At 48.2% G+C, this 26007-nt stretch overlaps 1 protein-coding gene across 3 annotated transcripts in view; it reads left to right on the top strand.

The window, feature by feature from the left end:
* The window catches only part of CNNM4 (cyclin and CBS domain divalent metal cation transport mediator 4), a 39638-nt gene extending 16187 nt beyond the window's left edge, over positions 1 to 23451 (top strand). Inside the window, exons 2-8 of one of the 3 annotated variants that reach the window (XM_072768127.1) lie at positions 11854 to 11997; positions 12359 to 12493; positions 14277 to 14446; positions 14689 to 14785; positions 16678 to 16740; positions 20337 to 20518; positions 20829 to 23451. In XM_072768127.1, the coding sequence (XP_072624228.1) occupies positions 11854 to 11997; positions 12359 to 12493; positions 14277 to 14446; positions 14689 to 14785; positions 16678 to 16740; positions 20337 to 20518; positions 20829 to 21026 (989 nt within the window). In that variant the 3' untranslated portion in view covers positions 21027 to 23451. Of the gene's footprint in view, positions 1 to 11853; positions 11998 to 12358; positions 12494 to 14276; positions 14447 to 14688; positions 14786 to 16677; positions 16741 to 17156; positions 17380 to 20336; positions 20519 to 20828 lie in introns of those variants that run through there. The other 2 variants (XM_072768128.1, XM_072768129.1) reach the window with 2 other exon arrangements.
* Positions 23452 to 26007: the final 2556 nt, after the last annotated feature.

Here is a 26007-nt window from a genome sequence, read left to right as displayed (position 1 = left end):
GCATCCTTGCCTCATTCTAGGTGTCAGGGGGAAGCTTTCCTAATTTGTCAGTAGGTATGATTTTAATGTAGTTTTTTGGTAGATTTCCTTATCAGATCAAAAAGTTTCCCTTCTTTTTTAATTGGCTAAGAATTTTTGTAATAAATAGATGTTGACTTTTACCAAATGCTTTTTAAATAACTGTTGAGATGATGGAATGATTTATCTCCTTCGTTCTGAATTTCACTGATTGATTTTTTAAGATTCACCCATAAACATTTATTGCATAACTGGAATAAACCAGACCTAATCATGATGTATGATCCTTTCCACGTATCGTTGGATTTGATTTGCCAATATCTTTATTTAGAATTTTGGCATCTGTGTTCATGAGAGAGCTCTACAGCTGTTTTTTCCAGCCATTAAACAATCACCGAGGAAGGCATTGTGAGACAGCTCTGGTAGGGTTTTTTGTTTTTGTTTTATGGCAGGAAAAATAACTGTTTAGTAGTTAAGTCCTTTTCCATCTTCTAAGCCCAGTTCAGGTGAGCAAGTTTGAACATATCAAGGAATATTCTTGCCCTCTTCCACCTCCTCCCTCTGTTTCTACTTGTAACAGTATAAGCCCCACATCAAATGTTGCTGCAGTTTTTCTCCCTCTTCAGGTTTGGATGTGAGGTCTAGGATGATTTTTATAGTTTGTAAATTCTGAACACAGTGTGTGATTACCAGTTCCCAATGGGAGTTCACCAAGATTTTTTTAAAAAGTGCTTTTTCTCTCTTTATGTGTGTATGCACCTGTGTGTGATGTGGATGGGATTACTAGGTTAATTAAGTAGAAAGCTAGCCCCAAACTTTAATGTATCTTGATGTCAGTAGCTAAGCATTTAGCAGAATATCCTGTTAACATCTTCAGGACATACACACATGGGACATATGGGCTCATTAATAATGGTCAGTCTTTTAGATTGATTATTTTGTAGGTTACCAGCTGGTTGCACAAACAGGGCCAAAGAATGGGTGCCTCACATGGCAGTAAGGGAGCTTTGAGTCTGTAAGCAGTTGAGCAGAGAGGTATGATGAGGAAAGGGGCTCCTCCTGGTGGGGGGATGGGTTGGAAGGCTCGATGGCCAGGAGCCAGGATAACAGAGGATGAGGCCAGCGGTGCTCCTGAGAAGAGAGGACTGGTGGAAAGGGAGAAGCAGTTTACTGTGAGGATCCAAAGTGGAAAGGAGGCTGGGGACCCCCATGGCACCTCTTGATCGATTGCTTGCCCCTGCCCTTCCCATGCTCAGGGAGGCATTGTCAGCCAGGCCAGGGCCAGTGTCTCCTCTCCACTTCATTTTCTTCTGCTGCGCAAAATTGCTCTAGTTCCGTGTGTTCCTCCCTGCCTTCTGAATTGTCCCTGGTTGCCACATCCCTGAGAAGACATCAGCGGTAGATCTGACCACACTCCTGAGATAACCTAAGAAACTTAAAAACAAAACAAAACACCCAAACCTATCTTTTGACCCAGTGATTATCCTAGAAATGTATCTGAAGGACACAGAGATATAACCAAATGTACTTACTACAAAGATTTTTGTAATGGCAAAAAACAAAAAAAAAGGAGAGGGGGCACAATTTAAGAGCCCAGTGGGAATTGGGATTATTTACACATGTGTACAATGAAATATTATGAGGCCTTTCAATTTTTAAAAATATTTTTATGACATGGAAAAATACAGAGAATATGAACTATTTATAAATTATTTAATTTAAAGAGTAATTAAAAAAAGATAGTTACTAGTAGTTGTGTTTGGAAGGCAGGATTAAAAGTAATCTTAATGTCCTTCTTTGTACTTTTGTTACCAATAACAGGAAAAAATATATATATACAAATTAGGTGTAAAAATCTTTATCAGATTGGGGAAATTAGAACACTTGGTGTTGATGATTTTAAGGAATTATGTATTTAGATGTGGTATTGTGTTCTATTGTGGTCTGTGTTTTGAAAGAGTCCTTATCTTTTAGTGATACTAACTGAAATGCCTGTAAAATTTATAGATGTTTACAGATAAAATCTGAGATTTGCTTCAAAATAAGCCAGCGGGTAGGAGGAAAGAGGAAACAAGATTGGCTGCAGGAGTTGGAGTAGTTAATTGTGAAGGGCCCTGAGGGTGTAATTATATTATTTCCTGTACTTTTGTAGATGCTTGATATTTTCCATCATAAAAGGTTAAAAAATTAGAGACTACCGGCTAAATGAACAATCAAAGGCACGAAGGCTAAATGAACAATCAAAGGCACTGAAGACCCGTCCCTGGGTGAGAGACCAGTCTTAGGGTCTCCTTGACATCCACTTGCCAACAGCTCCACCCTTGGGGTGCTTGGGTTGAAAGATTATTTAGAGAAGCCCCATTTCTGAATTCTAGTTTACTCCCCCTGCCCTCCCACACAATGTGATCCTGGGCAGACCTTCCCTGAGCCTCAGTGTCCTCCTGTGAATAGTAGTTGTGCAAGGGATAGTGCCTGGGCTCCCCTCCCTGGAACATGCTCAGCCCCACTGTTCCATAGCTGGGGGGAGGGGGACCCAGAGGAGGGGGACACCTGACTAGCTACTCTGAAAGGGACAACTAAGGTCTGGCCATCCTTTCAGAGCTCTAAAGGAGCTCTCCACACTTTTTTGTTCATGCTGACCTATGAGAAAAAACGTTTTTTAAAAATCTGTACCTCCTTTCATTCAAAAATTGTATACATGTACCATTTTACCCATATGTATATTATAAAACAAACACAAAAGCTTTTAAGATGATGAAATAATCATTATTTTGAGATGTCTTGGTAGTTTCCACTTCAGGTTATCTCTAGTACATGCTTTATATTCTTCCTCAAGGCACAAAGCACCCTTGTGGGATTCATCATTACTGATTGGTGACTATAAGTTGATGTTTCAAATAGTTTTCTTGACAGTTTAGAATTATCTTAGCTACCCATTCCTCAGTTCCCCCATTACTGGTGTTCCCCACTGCTGGCTGATAGAGGGCTGGCAGGGGGAGGAGAGGGCCAGCTCTGGACTTTGTAGGTGCATGTTTGCCTCACTCTGGGATTTCCTAGCTGGTGGGGTAGGTGGGTGGGGAGTCTGGTTAAACAACTGTCTGTTTAATGAGCATTAATATGGTCACGAGTGCTCAACATAATCTGTAAGCCCGTGACATTGGGCACACCTCATCTGTAGTTCCTCTCACTTTACTGGAGAGCCATGGAGTGAGGATGAGAACCCCTTCCCACAGGGTCCGGACGCATGCACACCTGCTCAGAGCCTACTGTCCGTCTGTATATACATGAAAGCTAAAGTTGTTTATTTATCTTGGAATACAAATAGATGTGAATGGAGTCTGGGATGAATACCCCTTTGGAGACCCTGTCCTAGAAGGTCCCAAATGGGCAGTGTCAGGCTGTGTTTTGTCTTGCTCAGAATGGCTGGGCAAGTCTCCTGGTAGGTCTCTAGAAATGCTTTTCTGTTTTGGCCAGCTGGCCGCAAAGTCTGCATTTCCCTTTCCCTTTTCTCTGTGGCTGGCCTTCTGTCATTTCCTCTCTTTTATTTTTCCTGCTTCACTCAGTTTTTTCCTTTTTTGTCTTGCCTTCCATTTTCCTTTTCTTTTTAAAAACATGACCAGCTATACTGGCTGTATTTATTGATGGCTTACTTATTGGGCACCTGCTGTGTATTTATAGCCTCACGGCCAGGCATTAAGGAATGCATCAAGAACCACCAGATATAACTTCTGGCAAGAGTAGAAATCGGGAAGGGAGTTTGGAGATTTCTGTCAGATTTGGCTGGTGCCCAAACCCTTTGACCTAGAAGCTTCACTGCTGTACCTGTATTGGGATCTCATGTGCATCAAATGACAGAGCACAGGAAACAAGTGTGTGTCCATTAGCAGAAGAGAGAGAGAGGGTTAAATCCACCCTGGCAGATCCACCAGCATAACACTCCATAGGGGAAGTAGAGGGAGTTCTGTGCTCCAGTGACATCGCTGAATGTGAAATGCAAGGTACAGAAAGGTGTAGTGTATTCATAATTAAAATGTAAAAATAAAGTAATATATTTATTGTAGAAACTTTTTAAAAAAATATTTTATTTATTTATTCATGAAAGACACACAGAGAGAGAGAGAGGCAGAGATTCAGGCAGAGGGAGAAGCAGGCTCCCTGCTGGGAGCCCCATGTGGGACTCCCCGTATCACGCCCTGGGCCCAAAGGCAGGTGCTAAACTGCTGAGCCACCCAGGGATCCCCTGTAGAAACTTTTAGAAAGGAGGAAAATGATTAGGAAATGAAAGTCCCCCTTATCCCACCACTCAGAATATGAATATATTTAGTGTGTTTTCTAGTAAGTCAACAATGAACCAACTGTATTGCTTTCTTCCACCCCTCAATATGAGACATCATTCTTATCCTTTCTGATTATAAATGTAAAACTAAGAAAGTAATATATGCTGATTTTAAAATGCATTAAGCAAAAGCAGAAGAAACTGGTGTAGTTCGCTTATTTTCTTGTTTTGTAACTTTTTGCTTTACACAATTGGTGAACCACTGTCTCTTTAAATATATTTCTGTCTACATCAGCCTAATTTTTAGTGGCTGCAATACTGTGTCATAAACCACACTGGATGGACCCTCGTGGGCACAGCTTGCCCACTGGCCTGGGTTTTCCCTTTGTCTTAAGGTCTTTCCTAGAAGTGGAAGACATGGCTGAGGCCAAGGTCTTGCACGTTTTCCATGTTGACACATGCCGCCAAATCCTGAAGAAAAGAATGTCATCATTCTCTCCAGTACAGGACTGTTTTAGTCTCTGTGGTCCACCAGTATATTTTTATTTATTTATTTAAAAATATTTATTTATTCATTAGAGATACAGAGAGAGAGGCAGAGATATAGGCAGAGGGAAAAGGAGACTCTCTATGGAGAGCCTCATGGAAACTCAATCCTAGGACCCCAGGATCACGACCTGAGCCAAAGGCAGATGCTCAACCACTGAGCCACCCAGGCGTCCCAGTATATTTTAATTTATATTAAAATTGAGGGTCTCATTTGTGTTCTTTCAAGTGGTTTACTGATTAAACAGCTCACTCCCTGGCCCTCTCTGCTTAGGGATACTTAGGGAAACTTCTTTTTGTGTGTAGCTCTCCCACCCGCTTGTTGAGGGGTGCTGGGGTGGAGGGCTGTACGGGCGGGTCTGTCTCCTGCTGCGTTGCTCCTCTGCTTCCTCACCAGGCCAATGCTGCCCCGCCTGCATCTTCTTATTGGGATGGGCTGCCCCTCCTGCTGATGGAGGTCAGCACTATTAATAGTCAGCTTAATGCTGCCCCTGACTTGGGTGGAGGGAGGAAAGAGGGGGATTCCCAGGAAATCAGGGTGCTCTGTCACCTGCAAGTGCAGACCTATGGACTGCGGCCGTCTTCTGGCAGCCAGGCCAGCACCTCTTCCCAGGGGAGGTGCCCAAGCGCTCAGGGCCTGTGCTGGGATCCTGGGAGGTCAGGAGGTGGGTTTGTTGGGGTACCAGTGAGGAAAATGCCTGGGACACCAGTCTTAGGTAGTGGCAATGGCATATGTCTGATCTGAGGCCTCTGGATCTTCCACACGAGAAAAAGCAGCTGGAGTTGGTGAATAGGGCCCTGTCCAGGACCTTGTGGACTTTGAAACCCAGCACACAGTAATGTCTTTTTCTTACAGTCTTTGAGAGATTATAAAGTTTTTTTTATTTTTATTTATTTTTATTTTATTTTTTTATATGGAGAGAAGAAGAGGACACAGCAGTTTGCTAATAAGATGGGCACTGTGGAAGGCAGGTGACTGGGCTTTCTGGGGCCTCTGGAGACCAGTCTGTGTGTGTCCAGCAAAGAATGTGGGGGTCTGCTGTGTTCCAGGCGTGTGAGGGGAGGGGATGCGGTAGCGCGGAGGGGAGTGAAGTCACAGAGTGGGCCTGACTGAGCTGGACGCCAGTGGACTGCCTAGGCAGCCAGCAAGTGCTGCTGGAGGGCGAGGGGACAGCTGCGGCGCCCAGGGCTGAGCCCACCAGGGCTGAGCCGAGGGGGGACAGGTAAAGAGGTAGGGTTGTGGAGGGACTCAGGTTCTGGGGCCTCTCACTCCTTGCCCGGTTCCAGGTGGGAGAGGGCTGTGAAGAGGCCTCGCTGAGGTTCTCTGACTGGGAGGAGGCCCGGCTGGACAAAGGTCGATGAAAGGCAGAGTGGGCAAGCTTGCCAGTCAGGTGTGGCCCAGAGCAGACCGAGGGCGGCTTCGAGATGCCTCCTTTCCCACGGCCAGGGTGCCCTGTACCAGCAGTGCAGGAGTTTAGAAGGCCCAAGAAGCCCTGGGTCCTTCGGGGAAGCAGTGTGACAGTCTTTTTCAAAGTTATACTAATGGATGTGTTTCTTTCTGATTATAAAATTAATGCTATTGACTATGGAAAGGTTGGAATTTCTCTTCAGAAAAGTATAAAAAAGAAAACAAACCATTCTGAACCCCCCCCCCATACTTTTAGGTTTAATCATATGAAATTGCCATTTTTTCTGGGTCAAAAATAGCCCAATATCAGTAATTTTCCATGGATCAGCAAATATAAGCATTTTGCTGTATTTCCTCAGTCTTTTTTTTTTTTTTTTTTTTTGAATAAGGACCACTTTAAAAAGGGGGGGGGGATTCCCAGCTTTTGGGGTTAGATGTATTATTTAAATTTTCATGTTCCATTCTCATTCCAGCCACCCCCAAGATCCAGTTATCCAGTTGAATGGACACTAGTAATAAAATGAGGTAACTCATTAAAATAAAAATTCTATGTTAGATTTAAATTTCATACAATGAAGATCATAAAAACGGGTCCTCAGTTGGCTATTTTATTTATTATTTTTTTAAAGATTTTTATTTATTTATGAGAGAGAGGCAGAGACACAGGCAGAGGGAGAAGCAGGCTCCATGCAGGCAGCCTGACACAGGACTCGATTCTGGGTCCCCAGGATCACACCCTGGGCTGAAGGCGGCGCTAAACCGCTGAGCCACCCGGGCTGCCCTGGCCATTTTATTTTATTTTATTTTATTATTTTATTTTTTAAAAGATTTTATTTGTTTATTTATTCATGAGAGACACAGAAAGAGAGAGGCATAGACATAGGCAGAGGGAGCCTGATGTGGGACTCGATCCAGAATCTCCAGGATTACGCCCTGAACCGAAGGCAGACAAGGCAGACAAGGCAGACGAAGGCAGACAAGGCAGACGCTTAACCGCCGAGCCACCCAGGTGTCCCTGGCCCTTTTATTTTAAAAGGTACATTAAAAATGATTTTGAATTACAGAAACTTCTTAATTACTAAAGTTCAAAAGAATGCTTATCTAGTCTTCATCCATTTCCCCCTTCAGATTGATTACATTTCTTCTCCTAAGGAATATCTGCATGAATGAGTCCTTTATTCTACAAATATCCATTAAACACTTGCCGCGTGCCCCTCACTGTTCTGAGTTTTGGGGACACAGACCAAAGCCCATGCTGTAATGCAGCTCAAAATCTAGCATAAACGATAAATACAATGAATAAATATATCCTATATTCTAAGTGATTTATTTTTAAAAAGATTTTATTTATCTATTCATGAGAGACATGGGGGGCGGGTTAGAGACACAGGCAGAAGGAGAAGCAGGCTCCATGCAGGGAGCCTGATGTGGGACTCCCAGGTCTCCAGGATCACACCCTGGGCCAAAGGCAGCGCTAAACCGCTGAGCCCCCCAGGCTGCACTATTCTAAGTGATTTAATGGTGACTAGGGTCTAAGTGACTAGGGTTGGGGTGCTCGAAGAGGGGTTGCAGTTTTCACTGAGGCCCTCAGAGGAAGACCTATGGTGAGGGCAAGCTGCCCGGTTATGTCGAGGAGGAGCAAGCCAGGCAAAGGGAGCAGCCTCTTATATAAGGAATAACAAGGAGGCTCACCCAAGCACTGGAGAGAGAGAGAGGAGGAGGGATGTGGGAGGTCAGCACCAAGGGCTCTGGAGACCTAGGCCACTTTGGAGGATGAGGCTTTTACTTGCAGTGAGATAGAAGCCGCTGGTGGGATTTGCGGAGGTGTGAGGTGACCTGACTTTGCTCCTCTTGCTGCTGTATTGAGATCTGACCTGGGGTCCAGGATAAGACAGGCTGCTGACGGGCAGCCTGGGTAGCTCAGCAGTTTAGCACTGCCTTCAGTCCAGGGTGTGCTCCTGGAGACCTGGGATCGAGTCCCCTGTCGGGCTCCCTGCATGGAGCCTGCTTCCTCCTTTGCCTATGCCTCTGCCTCTCATGAATAAATAAATAAAATCTAAAAACAACAACAACAACAAAAAAGACAGGGAGCTGACTAGAGGCTAGTCTAGCTGCCTGGATGAGATGGAGATGCATGTGGTCCAGAATGTGACAGTAGCAGAAGAGGCTGCCAGAAGAGGCTAGGTTCTAGGTGTCCCATGCCGACAGAGCTGACAGGATCTGATGGGGTTGGATCTGATGGGGTTGGATATAGAAGGGTGGGGAAGGAGAGGAGCACAGTTTACTCTCCCATGGCCTGATCTACTGGATAGATAGAGATGGGGAAGGCTGGGGGAAAGAAACTCAAAGAACTTGGTTTTGGCCAAGTGGAGTTCAAGGTGTTAGGCATCGGATCCAGGAGCTAGTTAGCTGTCAGCCAGCAGTTAGGTATAGAGCTTGGAGGGTACAGGAGAAGGCTGGGCTGCAAATGTTTATTTGAGACTTTGACATACAGTTTGTGTTTAAAGTCATGAGGCAAGGGTCCAGGTCCAAGGACTGAGCCCTGGGACCCTCTCACAAGGTCGGAGGGAAGGAGCAGCCCCTGAGGTCAGAGAACACCAGGAGAGCTGTGTTGCTAGAAGCCAAGGAGAAAAAGGATTTCCAGCAAGCGGGGGAGAGTGACCCTTGGTCAGAAGCTGCAGCCTGAGCATGAGACCCCATCACTGGAGGTCATTGGTGACTTGGCAAAAGAGGTTTTCTGGGCAAGGAGGAGAATCTTCTGCTAAGAACATTAAAAAAAAGCCCCCTCTTGGCAGACAAATTAGAAAAAGGGCAGCGCAGTTCAGGGTCCCACGGCTGGGCCAGCAGAGGGTAACCGACTGTCCCTCAGCCCAGCATCTGTGTTTGGGGTCCCAGCTGGCCAGCCACAGTCAGCACCAACACATTGGGTTCTTAGTGCACAGAACAGAGGTGACTGTTGGCGGTGCCCCAGGTGTGTACACCTACGAGTTACCTGTCTCTAGAGGGCACCTGCACGCACCAGTGATGCCACACACAAAGGAGCCTCAGAGAGGAGGCCTGAGGACTGTGATGGCTGCAAGATTGGGCTCAAGGAATCAGCTCATTTCCTCTGCAAGATGGATATTTCTGCCCTTTCGGGAAGCCACCAACCTTTCCCTGTGCAGTTCAGTGCAACCCGTGACTGTGCATCAGGATTTGCTGTGAACCTGTGGTTAATTGGAGGTTCATAGGGAAAAGGACATTTTTCTCAGGTTATTGAAGCTGTGTCTCTTCTGCGCTGGGGGTGCTGACTTCTAGGCTCTGAGCAAGGCGCTGCTAACTGAGCCACATTCAGACATACCCCATTCCTTGGGAATGTGCCAATTCCTTGGGGTCTGTGCCAGTTTAGGCACAGAGGGTCCTTGCCCACCCTGGTCTCTCACTAGTTTCCCTTTGTTCCTCAATTTTTGTTTTTCCCCTGATTTTTTTCTCAGTTAAAAAAAAATTCTAGGGGATCCCTGGGTGGCTCAGCGGTTTGATGCCTGCCTTTGGTCCAGGGCACGATCCTGGAGTCCTGGGATCAGGTCCCACATCGGGCTCCCTGCATGGAGCCTGCTTCTCCCTCTACCTGTGTCTCTGCCTCTCTCTCTCTCTCTCTCTGTGTCTCTCATGAATAAATAAATAAAATCTTTAAAAAAAAATTCTAGAAAAAAAAATTCTAGAAAAAAAAATTCTAGAGTAAAACCTGCCCATCAAATAGAACAGTATTAGAAGAGCACAGAGTGAGGGATAATAGGGCCTCTCCCCCAGAGCAGTCGTGGCCCCAGTCAGTCCTTCTAGTTCCACTGCTATTGATTTAGGTTGTTTTGGGTTTGAGTTGTTAAAAACAACATTCTAATGAACCTCTTTGCTTCTGTGTCTTTCTGCTTTGGGGAACGTTATATCCAACTTCCCACCAGTGGAATTAATGAGTGCCAGGTTAGGGACCTTTGGTTTTGAGTCATGCTGCCAAATAGGCCTCCTGAAATGCGCCCGTTTACCTGCCCACCAACCAGAGGACTTCTGAGGGTGTGCTTGTTTTGCTTGTTTCCCCCAACACTGGGCATTACCAATCTTAGAGCATGCCAGTCTGGAAGGTGGTAAAAGCTACTTTGCTTTAACTCTGGTTCCTGCCTGATGGCACAGTTTATGCAGCTGGCTGCCTTAGACCACTGAGAGCATTGTTTCTGTCTTTAGAAGGCATTCCAGGGTGGGCAACCTCCAGCAGGCAGAGAGGCCTGGGGGCCAGATGAGTACCTTGCTGCCCGCTGGAGAACTTTGACGGCCCTCTTGTTCTCTCGTTGGCTCACATCTAGCAGACATTGGGAAGCTATAAGTTTTTGATTGAATCTAGCCATGGATCTGTCTAGGTCTGGTCTGGGTGCATGGTTCTAGCAAGGTGCTGAAAGTTTATAACTCGGAGCTGGAGATGAGTGTATGATGAGCATACTTTCACACACAGTGACTGGCACGTGTGTGAAAGTTGCACAGAACACCACTCCCACCTTCATCCCATGTGGTATATCCTTTGATATCTTTTTCCTTTATTTTATTTTTTTTAAAACGCTGGTCCTGAGATCTGGTACTCCCTGAAGTTCGAGGAGTGTATCCGGGGTTGGGGGATTTCTCATGGCCTTGGAGACTTGGAAAATGCCCTCTGCAAAGAAGTCCATAGACTGGGGCCCTGAGACTAGGTTGTGAAGGGAAGCTGCCCAGGAGACCCTGGCTTGACCTTCTTAGCTCTCCCAGGGCTTTTCCCCTTAGGCTGCTCCAAACGTGTGTTCGTGTGTGGGGTACACAGTTCCATCCAAGCTGAAATGTGGGCCCAGCCCTTGGCTGCCTCCCTCTTGTAATGCACTGGGGCGAGGGGCATGAGAACCGAGTACAAATCTGGAAGGAAGGCCCAGAATGTCCTGCCACCCCACAAAGTTTCTCTGGAGGGTCCTTCCTCCCCACCCTCTGCCTTCTAACTTTCTCTTGCTTTAGGTTGGAGGGGTGGCCCATCTCTAATTATAGTACTTGCCTGGCCTAATTACAGCCTGTACTAATTTGTTAATGGTTTTGGGAACTGAGAGCCATTGCCTTGGGCAGTATCACGGCCCCTGGGTACATGCTGGGGAGTTTGCCAAGGAGAGCAGAGGGAAGGAATGTGGCTCTGGAGGCCCCATGGGCAGCGGGGGCCGTCTGAGGAGCCCCATGTCCAGTTGGCACACTCATGTCTCCAACCGATGGCTCTGCTGTCCACAGGTTGTCAGTGTGGGTCTTTCCCTTCTCCCGGACTCTCAAAAGACCCTAATGTACAGCACTGGGCAGGACCTGGCCATTTTCATTCTAATGAAACAAAAGGTCTTTAATTAAATGCCTTAAGATAAAAAAAACAAAACAAAACAAAAACCTTTTGTTTTTCCTTTTTATAAAAGCAATATCTGTTTGCAGCAGAAACTTCAGGAAATACGGAAAAGGGTAAAAAAAACCACTCATGACCCTACCCCAGTGACTCATGACCCCAAATGTGTTAACATTTTGGTGGAGGCGTCTCATGACTGGTCCCTTTGCTCTTGCCTGACTCATTGCATCATCCCCCCAGGGAAGTCTCACCTGGCCATCGTGCAGAAGGTGAACAACGAGGGTGAAGGTGACCCCTTCTATGAGGTGCTGGGCCTTGTCACCCTGGAAGACGTCATTGAGGAGATCATCAAGTCTGAGATCCTGGACGAGTCGGATATGTACAGTGAGTTCCATTCCTTCCACAGGCCTGGAACCCCTTCCCTGCTCACACCCTAGGTGTCCCTAGGTTGGAAGGCCACAGTGCAGGGAAATGGGAGGCCCAACACTCTGAGACCCAGGAACTCGATGCCTCACACTGGCTAGTGTGAGCAGTGGGCACGCCACTTGGATCAGTGAGATGAGGCCCCTTTGTTCCCTCTGGCTTTCGTGCCTCAGCATCAAGCCGGGGGCCCTGCCCTGAGGAGGACACTGCTGCTTGTGTGTGGAAGAAGGGACTGCAGAGCTGGGAGTTGGCAGGCAGGTCCTAGTCTGCCCCTGGGTCAGCAGAGGACAGTGTTCTCAGTTCTAGATTCTTTCTCTTGCAGCTGACAACCGAAGCCGGAAACGAGTATCTGAGAAGAACAAACGCGACTTCTCGGCCTTCAAGGATGCTGACAATGAACTCAAGGTGAAAATTTCACCTCAGCTGCTTCTGGCTGCTCATCGCTTCCTGGCCACGGGTAAGAGCAAGGAGGGCAGGACGTTCTGGTGTTGGTGGGATACAGTTTCGGAGGGGGACTTCTGGGCCTCTGGCTACTTTCTCCCATGGGACAAGGGCTGTGGCAGGTGAGGGGTGGAGGGAAAATGTGGCTGTCTCAGAAAGGGGTCAAGGCAGCCTCCCTCCCTGCCTGGGGCACTCCCTGTGATTTGTTCTCTGTTGATGGGTTGCCGCTGTAAACCTCTAGGAAGCATCCAAGTTAGTTTTGAAAAGAACCATTGGGAGTACCTGAGGTGGGCACTGGGGCTCCCCAGAACCATAGATGCTGGGGAGGAGGAGGGAGAAAGAGGCCCTCCCACGTGCTGTGGGCCCATACGCTTATCTGGCTCACGCTCTCCAAGAAGCCTGGATCCAGCTGTTCTCCTCACTTCCCACTCCACTCTGCCTGCATGTGCGGGGTCCAGCAGGACTTGACCTCTAGATCAATGACATTCCTCTTCTCCTGATTCAAAGCCCCTTTGTTGATTTGAAAAGCTCCTGCCTATTCCGTCCCTCGCCCCAAGTCTCACTTCTTTCTCAGCCCTCACTTGCTGAAGTGTATTAATTCTTTATTTTTCCTGCCAGGATATTGGTGATGGTGCTAATGATAATAATGATGGTAACATTTATGAGCACTTTCCATCCGAGAATGTGTCTAAGTGCTTTATATGTATGATCCCATTTAACCTCATTGTGACCCTATGAAGTATTGGTTTTGTTTTTTTTTTGTTTGTTTGTTTGTTATTTATTTATTTTTTTTAATTTATGATAGTCACAGAAAGAGAGAGAGAGAGAGAGAGGCAGAGACATAGGCAGAGGGAAAAGCAGGCTCCATGCACCGGGAGCCTGACGTGGGATTCGATCCTGGGTCTCCAGGATCGCACCCTGGGCCAAAGGCAGGCGCCAAACCGCTGCACCACCCAGGGATCCCTGGTTTTGGTTTTGTTTTGTTTTTAAGGAGTCTTGTACATAATGTGGGGGCTTTTTTTTTTTTTTAAGATTTTATTTATTTATTCATGAGAGAGACAGAGAGAGAGGCAGAGACATAGGCAGAGGGAGAAGCAGGCTCCATGCAAGGAGCCTGATGCGGGACTCGATCCCAGGACCCCGGGATCACGCCCTGAGCCAAAGGCAGCTGCTCAACCACTGAGCCACCCAGGCGTCTCCACAATGCAGGGTCTAACTTGTGACCCTGAGAGTCTCATGTTCCACCGATTGAGCCAGCCAGGCTCTCCAACCGTATGCAGTTTTTTCTTTCTTTCTTATCTTTCTTTCTTTCTTTTTTTTAAGATTTACTTATTTATTTTAGAGAGAGAGAGCTAGAGTGTGAGCAGGGGAGGGGCAGGGGAGAAGAGGGAAAGGAGAGAACTCAAGCTGACTCCCCACTGAGCGCAGAGCCTAATGTGGGCCTGATCCTACCACCCCAAGATCATGGCCTGAGCTGAAACCAAGAATCAGACACTTAACTGACTGAGCCACCCAGGCGCCCAACCCTATGAAGTTTTTAATCCCCATGGGGAAACTGAAACACCCGTTAAGTAATTTGCCCAAGGTCATGCACTATCGGTGTAAGAGCTGCCATTGCGGCCCAGGCAGGTGGGCAGGCAGACTCGGGGCTGACCAGTCTGGATCCAAGGGTGCTTCCTTCACACAGAGGTGCAGAGCCAGAGGGAAGGAGGGTCCGGGCAGTAAGCAAGCACAGTGACTGTGTTCCCTGTCTGCCTGGCCAGGGCCCCTGTGAAGTCTCATCTTCTCTCTTTCTCCAGAGGTTCCCCAGTTCAGCCCCTCTCTGATATCAGAGAAGATCCTGCTTCGGCTGCTCAAGTACCCAGATGTCATTCAGGAACTCAAATTTGACGAGCACAACAAATACTATATCCGCCATTACCTGTATACCCGAAATAAGCCGGCCGACTACTTCATCCTCATCCTGCAGGTGAGTGGCCTGCTCTATGCCTGCTCTCCCCACTTCACCTGCCCCAAGCCTCTGCTCCCCCTTTGCCCATCCTCCTCCTGAGAGGCCACCTTTGAGCCTCCAGGTCAGGGTGCCTGAGCTATTCAGGGCTCTGGAACCAACTCTTCCTTGCCCTCACTTCTCCCTCTTGCCTCCATTGGTCTTTTCCTTGGTTGAGTTTTCCTTCTCAGTCTGTTTGTCACCTTGACTCTGTGTTCTTCCAGGGGAAGGTGGAGGTGGAGGCCGGCAAGGAGAACATGAAGTTTGAGACAGGCGCCTTCTCCTACTATGGGACCATGGCTCTGTCCTCGCCCACCACTGGTGAGTCGTGGACTGCATCTGTGCTGCCGTCTAGCATACCTGGATGGAGGGAGACCTGTATTGGCACCCCAGAACCTAGGGCAGTCCAAGTGGCTCAGAGGAGAGGGCCAGAGCTGCCAGGGCCTAGTGGAGGTAGTCCGGAAGAGTAGTACCTGGCTGTTTCAAACAGGACCCCAAGAGTGGGCAGGAAGAGGTGGGAATGGGAATCTGAGCAAAAGCCTGCAGGGAGCTGAGAATATGTCCTGAGATGTGAGACCAACCTGCCAGAGTGGTGGTGGCAGGGGTGGGGGAGAAAACCATGGAAGTAAGGGCATGTTGGAGAGCCCCCAAAAGTTGATGGCACTGGGTTGTGATAGGAAGCAAGAAGCCATTAATGGCCTTTGAGGAAGGGGAGGTGTGAGAGCAGACTGAGCCAGCTGGACAAGTAGCTATAGCAGCCAGAAGAGTGAGAGAAGGCAGGTGGAGGGAGGCTGCAGGGTCTTGCTCATAGAGACTGGGGCAGGGGAATTGAGGTGTAGGGGGAATGAGGGGGTCCAGGATATCCATGGTTGGGAGCCAGGGCCTGTTTGCCAGGCAGTTTGCAGATGGGCTTGACTTTTCAGGAGGCTTAGCCACTACCTTTTGGTTAAGGGCTGGTTCTTTTTTTTTTTTTTTTTTTAAATGCTTTAAATCGCTCCTCAGGTTTTATTTTTTTTTAATTTTTTTTTTTTTTTTATTTTTTTTTATTTATGATAGTCACACAGAGAGAGAGAGAGAGAGAGAGGCAGAGACACAGACAGAGGGAGAAGCAGGTTCCATGCACTGGGAGCCTGATGTGGGATTCGATCCCGGGTCTCCAGGATCACGCCCTGGGCCAAAGGCAGGCGCCAAACCGCTGCGCCACCCAGGGATCCCAAGGGCTGGTTCTGATGACATAAAGGGACTGGGGGCAAAGAGGGAACTGGACACACCCCTCCGAGAAACGTTGTGGGAAATCCAGGGAAGGGCCACTCTGGCCACCCTGGTGCCTTCTGCTTCTCTAATCCTGGGTGGCTCAGGCTCGCTTTACCAGAGGGGCCTTGTGGCCAGAGTGGGCACCCTGTAGGCAAGACCCAAGTCTTGCCAGACCAGCTGCTTGCTAGTTGTGTGCCCCCTCTGCGCCTTGAGTAGGACTCCAGGTGGCCACAGACTGGAAAGTGAACGTCCACTTTGTTGCTGGGGGACAGGCCACACACCGAGGTGTGGTGTGGCTGGTGGAGAGCCTCTGTGTTAGGCCTGTTGCTGTCCTTTGACAAAGAGGATGCTGTGCAGGCCCAGGGCAGCCCTGTATACTGATACAGCTCAGCTTCTCCACTGGTATGACACAGCTCTGCCCTTCTCCCAGTGTGAGCGGGCTCCAGGAAGGAAGCAGTGGGGAGGCAAGGCTCCAAGGAAGGGTTTTGGAGCAGGGGGCCCCTGCCTGGATGCCTCGCCTTATGGAGGACTTCCCAGCCCCTCCCAGGAGCACCTCTCGCCAGTCAGCTGGGGGAAATCTTGTCTAGAAGGGCACGCAGTCATGGGACATTTCTTCCAGGCACTCTTTCTCTGCAGCGATGCCTCAGATGCTTGGGTCAGGGTCCTCAGCTCCATCCTTTGACCTGGAGGCACTCAGTTCCCACATGGAGTGGCCAGAAGGGAGAGGGATGGCTTCTGGGGGGCCCTAGCTTCACTGGGGGAGCTTCTGGCCATCTTTGAGCAGGGCTTAGGTCTGCCCTAAGCTCCCTCCCCATCAGCTATGTCTCCCTTTCTGTTGTGCCCCCTCTGCCTAAGGGAGCCTGGCCCCCAGCAGGTGTGCTTCTCTGTCCTGTTCCCGTGGTTCCATGTTCTGCCTCCTACACCCTCCCCGTCGCTGACCTTTTCCTCTTTTGCTCCAGTGCCTTCAACCCAGGTCGGGTGTCCGCCTGGCAAGCGGAACTCCCTGCTCTCCTGGCTCTCAGGTAACATGGCATGGCTGGAGAAGTTTGCACTGCCATCTATCGCCTGAGCCCACACACCACAGCTCTATTAACCTCTCCCAGCAGGCACTGGGGCTCCCCATGTGCATCTTGGGGTATCCCACCTGTTCACACTTGTGGGCCATCCTGATTTGCACCGGCTCTGCTTGGCCTCAGGCCCAGTTACTGGGTGGCTTTGCCCTGGTCCTGGAAGGGCTTCCTCAAGGTCTTCTGTCCTGAGAAGACACACACACACACACACACACACACAGGGTGGGAAGGGAGGGTTGCTTCTGGCCAGGCCAAGTGAGCCCAGCTGCCCCCCCCCCCCCCGCCCCCAATCAAGGCCTCTCACACACATCAGGATGCTTTTTCATCTCATCAGCTTTCTCTAAAAAACTTTCCTCCTTTCTTCACAGGCTTTGCTCTTCATTCTGTGGCTGCTGGTGTCTGCCTGCCAGGGGGAGGCAGCCGCCGGGCATTAGAAGTGCGGCCCCGGGCAGACTGCCCTGTTTGAATGCTGTCTGCAGTTGTTAGCTAAAATGATTCCAGGAGCTGACTTACTCTCAGTCTTTTGTTCCCTCATGTCTGATGGGAACAATACACGCGCCCACTTCTTAGAATTGTCAGGAGCAGTGAGAGAATGGGTATGAAATGTTTGGTTAGAGCTCAATTTTTATTTATTCTTTTCTCGATCACAACTAAAACGTGATGTTCCAATCAGAAAGTATCAAGGCAAAGGCCCAACGCTACATGCTGTTTCTGGCCTTTGATATTTTATACCCCTGAGTCTTATGCAGGATAGCCAGCAACTGGTTGACCGGACTCAGTCATTTCAAGGGACTGCCATCCTGTTTAGATGGAGGCAGCAGAGGGTGGCAGAAAGTGCTGGTCTCCCCATCAGAATTCTGGCCTGGCCTGGTGAGCCCTGAGGAGGTTAAGAGCATTTACAAGTGCCTTTGAGCTCCAGTCTTGGAGTGGAATATAAAGCAGCTCCTGAGGCTCCAACAGTCCTAAAATCCTATGACCAGAGTCCATCATTGCCCATTTTATATTTGTACAGCTTGGTTTTTTTCTTCTCAGCTGTACCAAGCATATTTTACTATTGATTCTCTTTAAAAAAAAAAAAAAAGAAAGGTAAAAAGGTGACTTAGAAGTCACTTGCCCTTTTCAAACAGCTATAATAGGCTATAATTTGGCTATAATAGGAAGTGGGACGCTGCTAACAGCCTTTTTGAGTGGATGATGTCTAACGACAGCAGAATGGACCATGTTTGTCCTCCTTGGCCAACACCTCAGTCTCCTTCTCTCTTCTGCACTTGCTCTTGCTTCGAATTGGCCAGGAGTTCATGCATCCATGGCTTAGATCCTGCTGTTTTGACCTAACACAGGAACAGAGATGCTTTTTCCATAAGCTTTCTAGTTAGAACCATACAGTATTCCCAAAGCACACGTGCCTTCATTTGTTATCCCTCCTTCATGTAAAGTCATTGGGATCTGTGTTCTCAATAACACCATGATGTAAACCTCTTTATGAGAAAACTTTCTCTGTGTTTATGATTATGTCTTTAGGATATCCTTTCAGAAATGAAATTACCAAGTTTAAAAAAACAAAAAACTTTTTTTACACATTTATTCTGTTTTATTTTATCTCGTTACAATTTAATATAATTAATTTTTATTTTTTTGAGAGCAAGTGAGTGAGTGTGAGGGAGAGGCAGAAGGAGAGAGAATGAGAATCTGGAGCAGGCTCCATGCCCAGTGTGGAGCCTGACATGAGACTCGATTTTATGACCCTGAGATTATGATCTGAGCTGAAATCAAGAGTCAGGTGCTTAACCACCTGAGCCACCCAGGTGCACCAGATCTTATTTGGCCCTACATCCAACTTGGGGCTCAAACTCCAAGATCAAGAGTTGCACGCTCTACCACCTGAGCCAGCCAGCACCACTTACTCTGTTTTAATCATAAAAGTGGTATAGCTCATTTAGAAAATTGAGAAAAGAGGTAAAAAAAATCTCAGGAAAATTAGGAAGTATTGGTTTCAGCTCAGTCATGATCTCAGTGTCCTGGGATCAAGCCCCATATCGGGTTTCTCACTCAGTAAGGAGTCTGCTTGAGATTCTCTCCCTCTTCCTCTGCCCCTCCTGCTCGCACTCTCTCTCCATCTAAAATACATAAATAAAATCTTTAAAAAAATAGGCAATTAAGTAGTATCATAATTTCATTATGCAGAAATAAACAATTCGTATTTTGGTATATTTCTTTTTAGGGCCTCTATTTTTAAAAGACTGCATCACTAATTTGTGTTGTTTTTAAATTCAGTTTCTCGAGTGTTAATAAGCATTAATCAAAAGCTTTCCATCATCCAGATGATTAATGTGAAATATTAGGTAATATCCATAATATTTGTGTTTCTTTTCTAGAACTTAGAGATGTTAATAAGTTAGGATAAGTAATGCACACACGTGATCCTCTAATGATTGTACACTGCCCAATCAATCATAGATTATCCTGACTATATTTTCCTAGTTTTAGGAATGAAGCGCAAAGACAGTACTTAGTTAAAGCTGCATTGGTCTTTCAGTCACCGGGATTCCTTATGTTTGCTCTCTTCACCCAGCTGTTTGTTAGAATAGCTAACTTAGTAGTTAGTTAGTAACTTACTGCTCAACTAAGTAAATAAGCTTAGTCCACTTCCTGTTTGTTTAAAAGAAGCCAGCATGCCTTCACAGTTAACTTTGTGCATTTCAGGGTTTTCTAAGTGTTCTCAAAAATAAGAGCTAATGATGTCCGATATGGGTACATTCTCTTTCTCAAAATAAGGAGCCTGCTCCTTCCTCATTTGTGGTTGAGTCATCCCCATTTCCTCACAGTCAGCTGCATGGAGGCCTTGTTGCCCCTCACAGAAAGAGGCGCCTCCCCCAGGCTTCGCCTCAGGGCAGGGGAGACGTGGCCCAGCCTGGCCTGGATCTCTGGGGGCTCTGGGCACCTGTGACAGGGACCTGCCACGCCTGGCCCCCTTGTCAGATTGCCTGGGGGCCAGCAGACGCAAGTGGGCAGGGCTCTTCCACACAGAACAGATCATGCGCAGAGCACACTTTTGACCTCTTAAAAGCATTTTAAGAGGCGAATAGGGCACCATGTTGAGAGGTCTGTGTGGACACGTCATGAGAGGGTACAAAACTGTATGTTCTTCCTTTTAATGTAACTTAAAAGTATGCAGTGTATGTCCCTTGATAGAAGCTGCTGTGGAGACAAGGACAGTGCCTGGTCTTCCGTGGCGGGGTCATCACTGTGTTGTCCTTGACTGATGAGGTGTTGGGGAAATGAGGGGTTCTGGAGACATGAATTTCATGTCTTTGGTTTTTGGTTTCTGCTTTGGTAGGCTTTTTAATACTTACTGCACAACACCTCTAAGCAGACTAACTCCTTGGCTTTGAGGAGGTCAGACTTTCTGCAGTTGGAGCTTGTTTGTCCCCAAGAACTGTTCCCGTTCCCGGTGGGGCTCCTGCTCCCAGGGGTCCACAGGACAGGTTAGACGAGAGGCTGTGAGGGGTACCAGGGCTGCCAGCCTGACCACGTCTCTCTCCCCACAGACCACTCCCCATCCCACCCCACCACCCTCAGTCGCTCAGCCTCTCTTAGTTACCCGGACCGCACGGAACTCTCGAGCACAGCCACCTTGGCAGGCAGCAGCAACCAGTTTGGCAGCTCCATCCTGGGCCAGTACATCTCCGACTTCAGCGTTCGGGCGCTCATGGACCTCCAGTACATTAAGGTGAGGGCTCCTGTGTGTCTCCCATCTGGGCAGCGCTGTCTTCCTTGCCCTGGGCATTTGGATCAGTCTGCCTCAGGAATCAGCAAATCCTTTCTTTCATCCACCACATGTGGTATGAAGGGCCCAGGCCCAGGATGTGTCCACTTTATTCTGGCTCCTCACTCTTTCTAGAAGCTTGCAGAAACTTCTGCTGATCATGTCCTCTCTTCTGGACTCCCAGCACCCCCACTGGCTAGCTGTTTCCCTGGGTCTTGTGAAGTTTGCCTCTTGGTCCCTGCTCCTCTGTGAACCCCATCCCTTCCTCCTACAGATCACTCGGCAACAGTACCAGAATGGGCTGCTGGCCTCACGAATGGAGAACTGCCCTCAGTTTCCCCTGGATGGCTGCACCATCTGCACGGACAACTTAGCCGGGAAGTCTGAGCTGCCCGTGGTAGATGAGACCACAACTCTTCTCAATGAGCGCAACTCTTTGCTGCACAAAGCCTCCCACGAGAGCGCCATCTGACAGGAGGGCCCGGGGCCCCCCGCCTGCCCCGCGGGGGTCTCCCCAGTGGGCCCACATGAAGATAGGGAGCCTGTTAGGCTGGAAGGGGTGCAGATAGCCTGTCTAATTGAGCAGCCAGGTGGCCCCCAGTGTGGGTTGTCTGGCCTCTGACAGGGACCTCTGAATAGCTCCAAGGTAGCAGCTGCCCAGAGCTGGACTGGCAGGACAGTGGGCCAGCTACCATGAGCAAGGCGGTTTTTTACTGAGAGAATTTCTGAACTAGGCTCACTGCTCCTCTTTTTAAATATTATTTTGGGAAAGGAATGGGGAAGGGAAGACAGGGTTAAGGAACTTTATTTAAAACAACATTTTTTCCACAAAAACTTTAATTAAAAGGGGTAGGGTTTCTCACCCCGGGAAGCAATAGCCATAATCTGCTCCCAGCCATGACCTTCTGGCTTATGTCCCTGACTCAGGGAGCCCACTCTTCCTCCTCCCCTCCTCCCCCTCTTCCCCCCCCCTCCTCCAGAGATGGTATCCTAGAGGCCTGCTGGAGGAAGGTTTTCTTTTGGGAGCAAGACAGTTCCTTTCAAGAAGCAAAGAACCAAATAGCGCTGAGAACAACTGCCTGGACACATGCACTGAGGCTTGTTTGACGTCGCTGAGGCTGAGGGATTCTGGGTAACTGTGATGAGGGACATGGTACTCCCAGCTACAGAGAGGAGCACACCTACTCCTGTCAACTGCTGGATCCTGGAATTTCCTAGAACTCTGCTGATGGCTTTCCTGGTGAGTTGAGCTAGGCTGAGGACTTATCCCTGTCTCTACTGGTTTGATTCAAAGTGTTAAACAGGGTCTCACACCTTTAAGATTGCTCATCCCTGTGCTCCCCAGACCCTGCCCTTTTACCAAAGGTTTCCCCCCAGGCGGGAGAACATCTACATTACAGGTGACTTGTGTAAGAAGCTCCTTTCATTTCCAGGAGGGAATCTGGTCATGGGCATCTGTGTTGTTAGCAATTTCATCCCCACAATGAAAGTCAAGTGTCAGTCACTGACCTATGAAGTCCTACTTTCCAGACTCCCTGCTTCTCCTCCCCAAACCCCATCGCCTCTTGGGGATTAAGGACAACAGGACATATCAGAAGCCAGCCTAAGCAGGTTCTTCGTGCCTTTTCCTCTGTGGCTGAGGCTTACCCAACCTTGTGCACACACTTAATAAAACCCAGGAAAGGAGGTTTCCACCTAAAAGGCACATAGCTGGCCGTCCTGTTTCCCCCATCTGTGTAGTCCTAACCTGAGCTGTCATCCTGGCCTTCGCTGAAGCTAGTGGTACTGGATCCTGAGAGTTCCACCCCCACGTGAAATTCTACCCCAGTGCCTTTCCACTGGGGCTGAATTAGGCCCTGCTGCAGAGCTCCAGGCTGGCCACTGTTGGAAAGGCTGTGGGACTAAGGTCCACGTTGGCCCTTTTGGCCCGTTGGTACCTTCTGTCAAGTGGAACAGTTGCTGAGGGCCCAAGATCAGGCAAGGGAGACTGCACACCTTCCACTTAAGTAGTATTTATTGACCCTTTCCTCAGCCAGTGATTTGTCACCCCAAGTGCTCTGTTTTTCAGGCGCCTGGACAATCCTAACTCTTGGGACCAGGAAGTGTCTTGCACCAAGTATACTTGCCCCTGGCCAGTTCTGAAGTCTTCCCTAGTCACAGAATTTATTCCTCAAAGTCTGGAGAGAAGGTGGGGACACCTATGGGTTCTCAGTCATGAGGGAGAAAAAACACCAGACCTTATTCCCTGTTGGGGAAACCCCTCAGTTTTCTACAGGAGCAGCTTGCTTTCCGAGTCCACATGGGAGCTTGTAAAGCTATGTTCCTGAGATACCTGAGTGCCAAGTGGAGCAAACCGCATTGGCCTGAACCAAGTGAGTGTGTGAAGTAAAAGGAGCAGGTGCACACACTTCCACAGCTACCTCTTTGCACACACAGTTACTACCAAGAGATGGTCCCTCAACCCGTCCCTTTTTCCCACTTCTAATCACTTCTTGCAGAGGGTCATAATTATTTCCAAATATTACTGGTCCGATGACTTCCTCCTCCCAGTGCAATTTTTCACTTCCTATTCCAACCTCTGGTTCCTGGGCTGAGCCATACCCTGGAACCGGCCCACCCCCATGTAAGGGTCTTCCCATGTAAGGGAGACCTCCGCAAATGGCCTCCAAATGGGTAGGCAAGTCACAGCCACCATAGCAAATAACTCATATTTATTTTGCATAAGATTTTAATTTGTATATTTTTGTGATTTATTTTGGCATTGTTATGAGTTTGACTCTCGGGGAGTTTTGTTGTTATGACTCTTGTGTCTTTTGTCACAAGACAATGATAATATTTGCTAAACAATATATGGAATTTATTTTTGATTGGTAATAAAAAAGGAAATATGAAATCTTGGTGAGTCTACAATTTGCCTGTTTGAGTTCTGTTGGTATTCGGTACCTATCATAGAGGTAGTAGCTGTGGTCGGCTGTCTTCTATGACAGGGCAAGGGGCAAGTATTCTGGGACTGTTTAACAATAGAAAGGAAGCAGAAATGAGATCTACAAAATCTATATAATCAAGGTTGTTGTCACAGCAGCTGCTGTTAGCTGTACAGGGCAAGTGTGCTCCATTGCCACAATGAGGAATCTTGTAAAAATGGACACCATAGTCTTCTGCCTGCAGCTACTGGAGGAGGTGGTTAGAGTGGGCACACAGCCCCTCCTCTCTCCCCCGGGGGCTGAAGGAGAAAGGAGCTTGATTCAAAAGGAGGATTGCATTGTTTCATAACATGCAATTGCCTTTTTGTCCTTGCTCATGAACTGGTGGTGGCCTCAAAGTTGGACAGCTCAACCCCTGAAGAGCCCCTCTGAGAGTCACCCCACTGCATTCACTCCTGAGGTATCTGTGTGCAGACTCATGTGGTGCCCATATGTACTGTACTGTGTGGCTGTGGTGTGTAGTCAAGTGTGCTGCGACCAGGGGCCCAGGCTAGCCAGGCTTACCAGAGCAGACAGATGGTGGCTAGTGCTTAAAAAAAGGATACACTTCAGGAAAAAAAAGAACATTTCAGATAAAATCACAGATGCAAAAGCTGGTGTATATAGGTAGACAGAATAAATTTCATCCGCCCATATGTTCCACACACGTGTCAGGTCCTGCTACGTGCCAGGTGCCACCAACCCCTCAGTAAGTGTAGTGAGGAAGAGTCCCTGAGGGAGACAGTCATGCCAGGACCTTTGGATTTCCTGTCTCCACCCTATGGAACACTCTTCTCCCAAGTCTTTGTGAGGCTCACCCCCTCACTTCATCTAAGCTTCCGTTCAAATGTCATCTCCTTGGAGAAGACTTCCCCGGTCAGCGCATCTAAAACAGCGTGGCCCCAGTCCCTCTGTCCATTTATCTTGCTTTGTTTTTCTCCATAGCGTTTGTCAGATATGAAAATGAGGATTTGTATTTATCTTTTTTTTTTTTTAAAGATTTTATTTATTTACTCATGAGAGACACAGAAAGAGAGGCAGTGACACAGTCAGAGGGAGAAGCAGGCTCCATCCAGGGAGCCTGATGTGGGACTCGATCCGGGGAATCCAGGATCACACCCTGAGCCAAAGGCAGATGCTCAACCACTGAACCACCCAGGCGTCCCTCTTTGCTAATTAATAAATTTTAAGGCACATAACTTTCAAGTATGTCATCCATTCTATTTCAGTGTCAGCGTTTTATGTGGACTTGGGAGACAGAAGTGTGAATCCATAATTTTTTTTCTTCAAAGGAGGCATGCTGATCCAGTGGAAAGGCTCAGTAGTGTCATTGCTTCTGCTGGCTCGTAAGTGAGGCATAGCACCCTCTAGATAATAAAAACCAAAAACATGGAGACGTGGTTGGCCTAGTCACAGCGCTGAATTTACAACGTTGAAGAGACATTCTCACCATCCTTTGAGGAGTTTTTCACAAAGTATTTTTTCTTTTGATTATCCACAATGGGTCTGCTCATTTTTGCATGTTGCCTTCCACCCGTTTTACTTAATTGTGGTCACAGTGCCTACACTTTTTCTTACTATTTCCATGACCTAGCAAATGTGTTTCTGTAGAATCCTTAGGAAAATTTTAAATGACATGTAGATGTGCACCCTTATCAAAGTCTACTTTTGTTAGGAAATTTGAAAATACATAAAAATGTAAAGAAAATATACAAAAACAATCTGGATCCTTGTAGAAAAGACTTGTTCAGTTTGTCTCCTTCCGGTCATATAAAGATCATGCACAACGGGTGAAAAGCATTCCATACCGTCAAGGAACCATATTGCCTTCTAAAATAACTCTCTAGTAAGGATCCTGTTGAATAGTTCTTGTTCCCGAGAAGATATTTTCCCAAGGATTATCTGCTAGAAGTAGAGTGACCGGTAACAGGAATTTTTGACCGCGCTGCCCCTCTGCTAACGTGGCTGGGAAGGTGACCGGGGTAGTAAGTAGGTCGTGTTGGATCCTGCATCCACCCTAAGGCACGCTTCACTTTTCTCCTGTAAAAGTAGTTTGAGGATCCAATGAGGTAGCGACTTCGTGGGTTTACAGAATTACCGTCGTTCTCTCTGGCAGGAATGCAAGGTCCTTGAAGGCAAAGGGCTAGGTCTCACGTCCCCAGCCCCACAGAGCACAGTCGGGCGCAATCAGCCCTAAGAAGCTTGAGCTTCCCGACGTCGGGGCCCCTAGGTCAGCGGTGCGCGGAGCCCTTCCCTAAGAAACGGTGCGGCCGCCACACACTGGCGTCTCTGGCTCCGCGCCCCGGCTTCCCAGAGCGCAGGTGCGGCCTCGGGGCGCGCCGAGGGCCCGCGGGAACGGGACGCCCAGGTCGCCGGCCACCCCCCGCCCCGGGAGCCGCGGCCGAGCCCCGCGGCGCCCGCAGCCCCACGCCCCACGCCCCACGCCCCACGCCCCCGGCCCGCCCCGGGATCGCGCCGCCGCTTGTTTAC

The sequence above is a fragment of the Canis lupus genome, chromosome 11, assembly GCF_048164855.1.
Source record: "Canis lupus baileyi chromosome 11, mCanLup2.hap1, whole genome shotgun sequence".
NCBI classification, from domain to species: domain Eukaryota; kingdom Metazoa; phylum Chordata; class Mammalia; order Carnivora; family Canidae; genus Canis; species Canis lupus.
The sequence above is the reverse complement of the archived record's forward strand: the minus strand, read 5'-3'. Positions and strand labels throughout refer to the sequence as shown.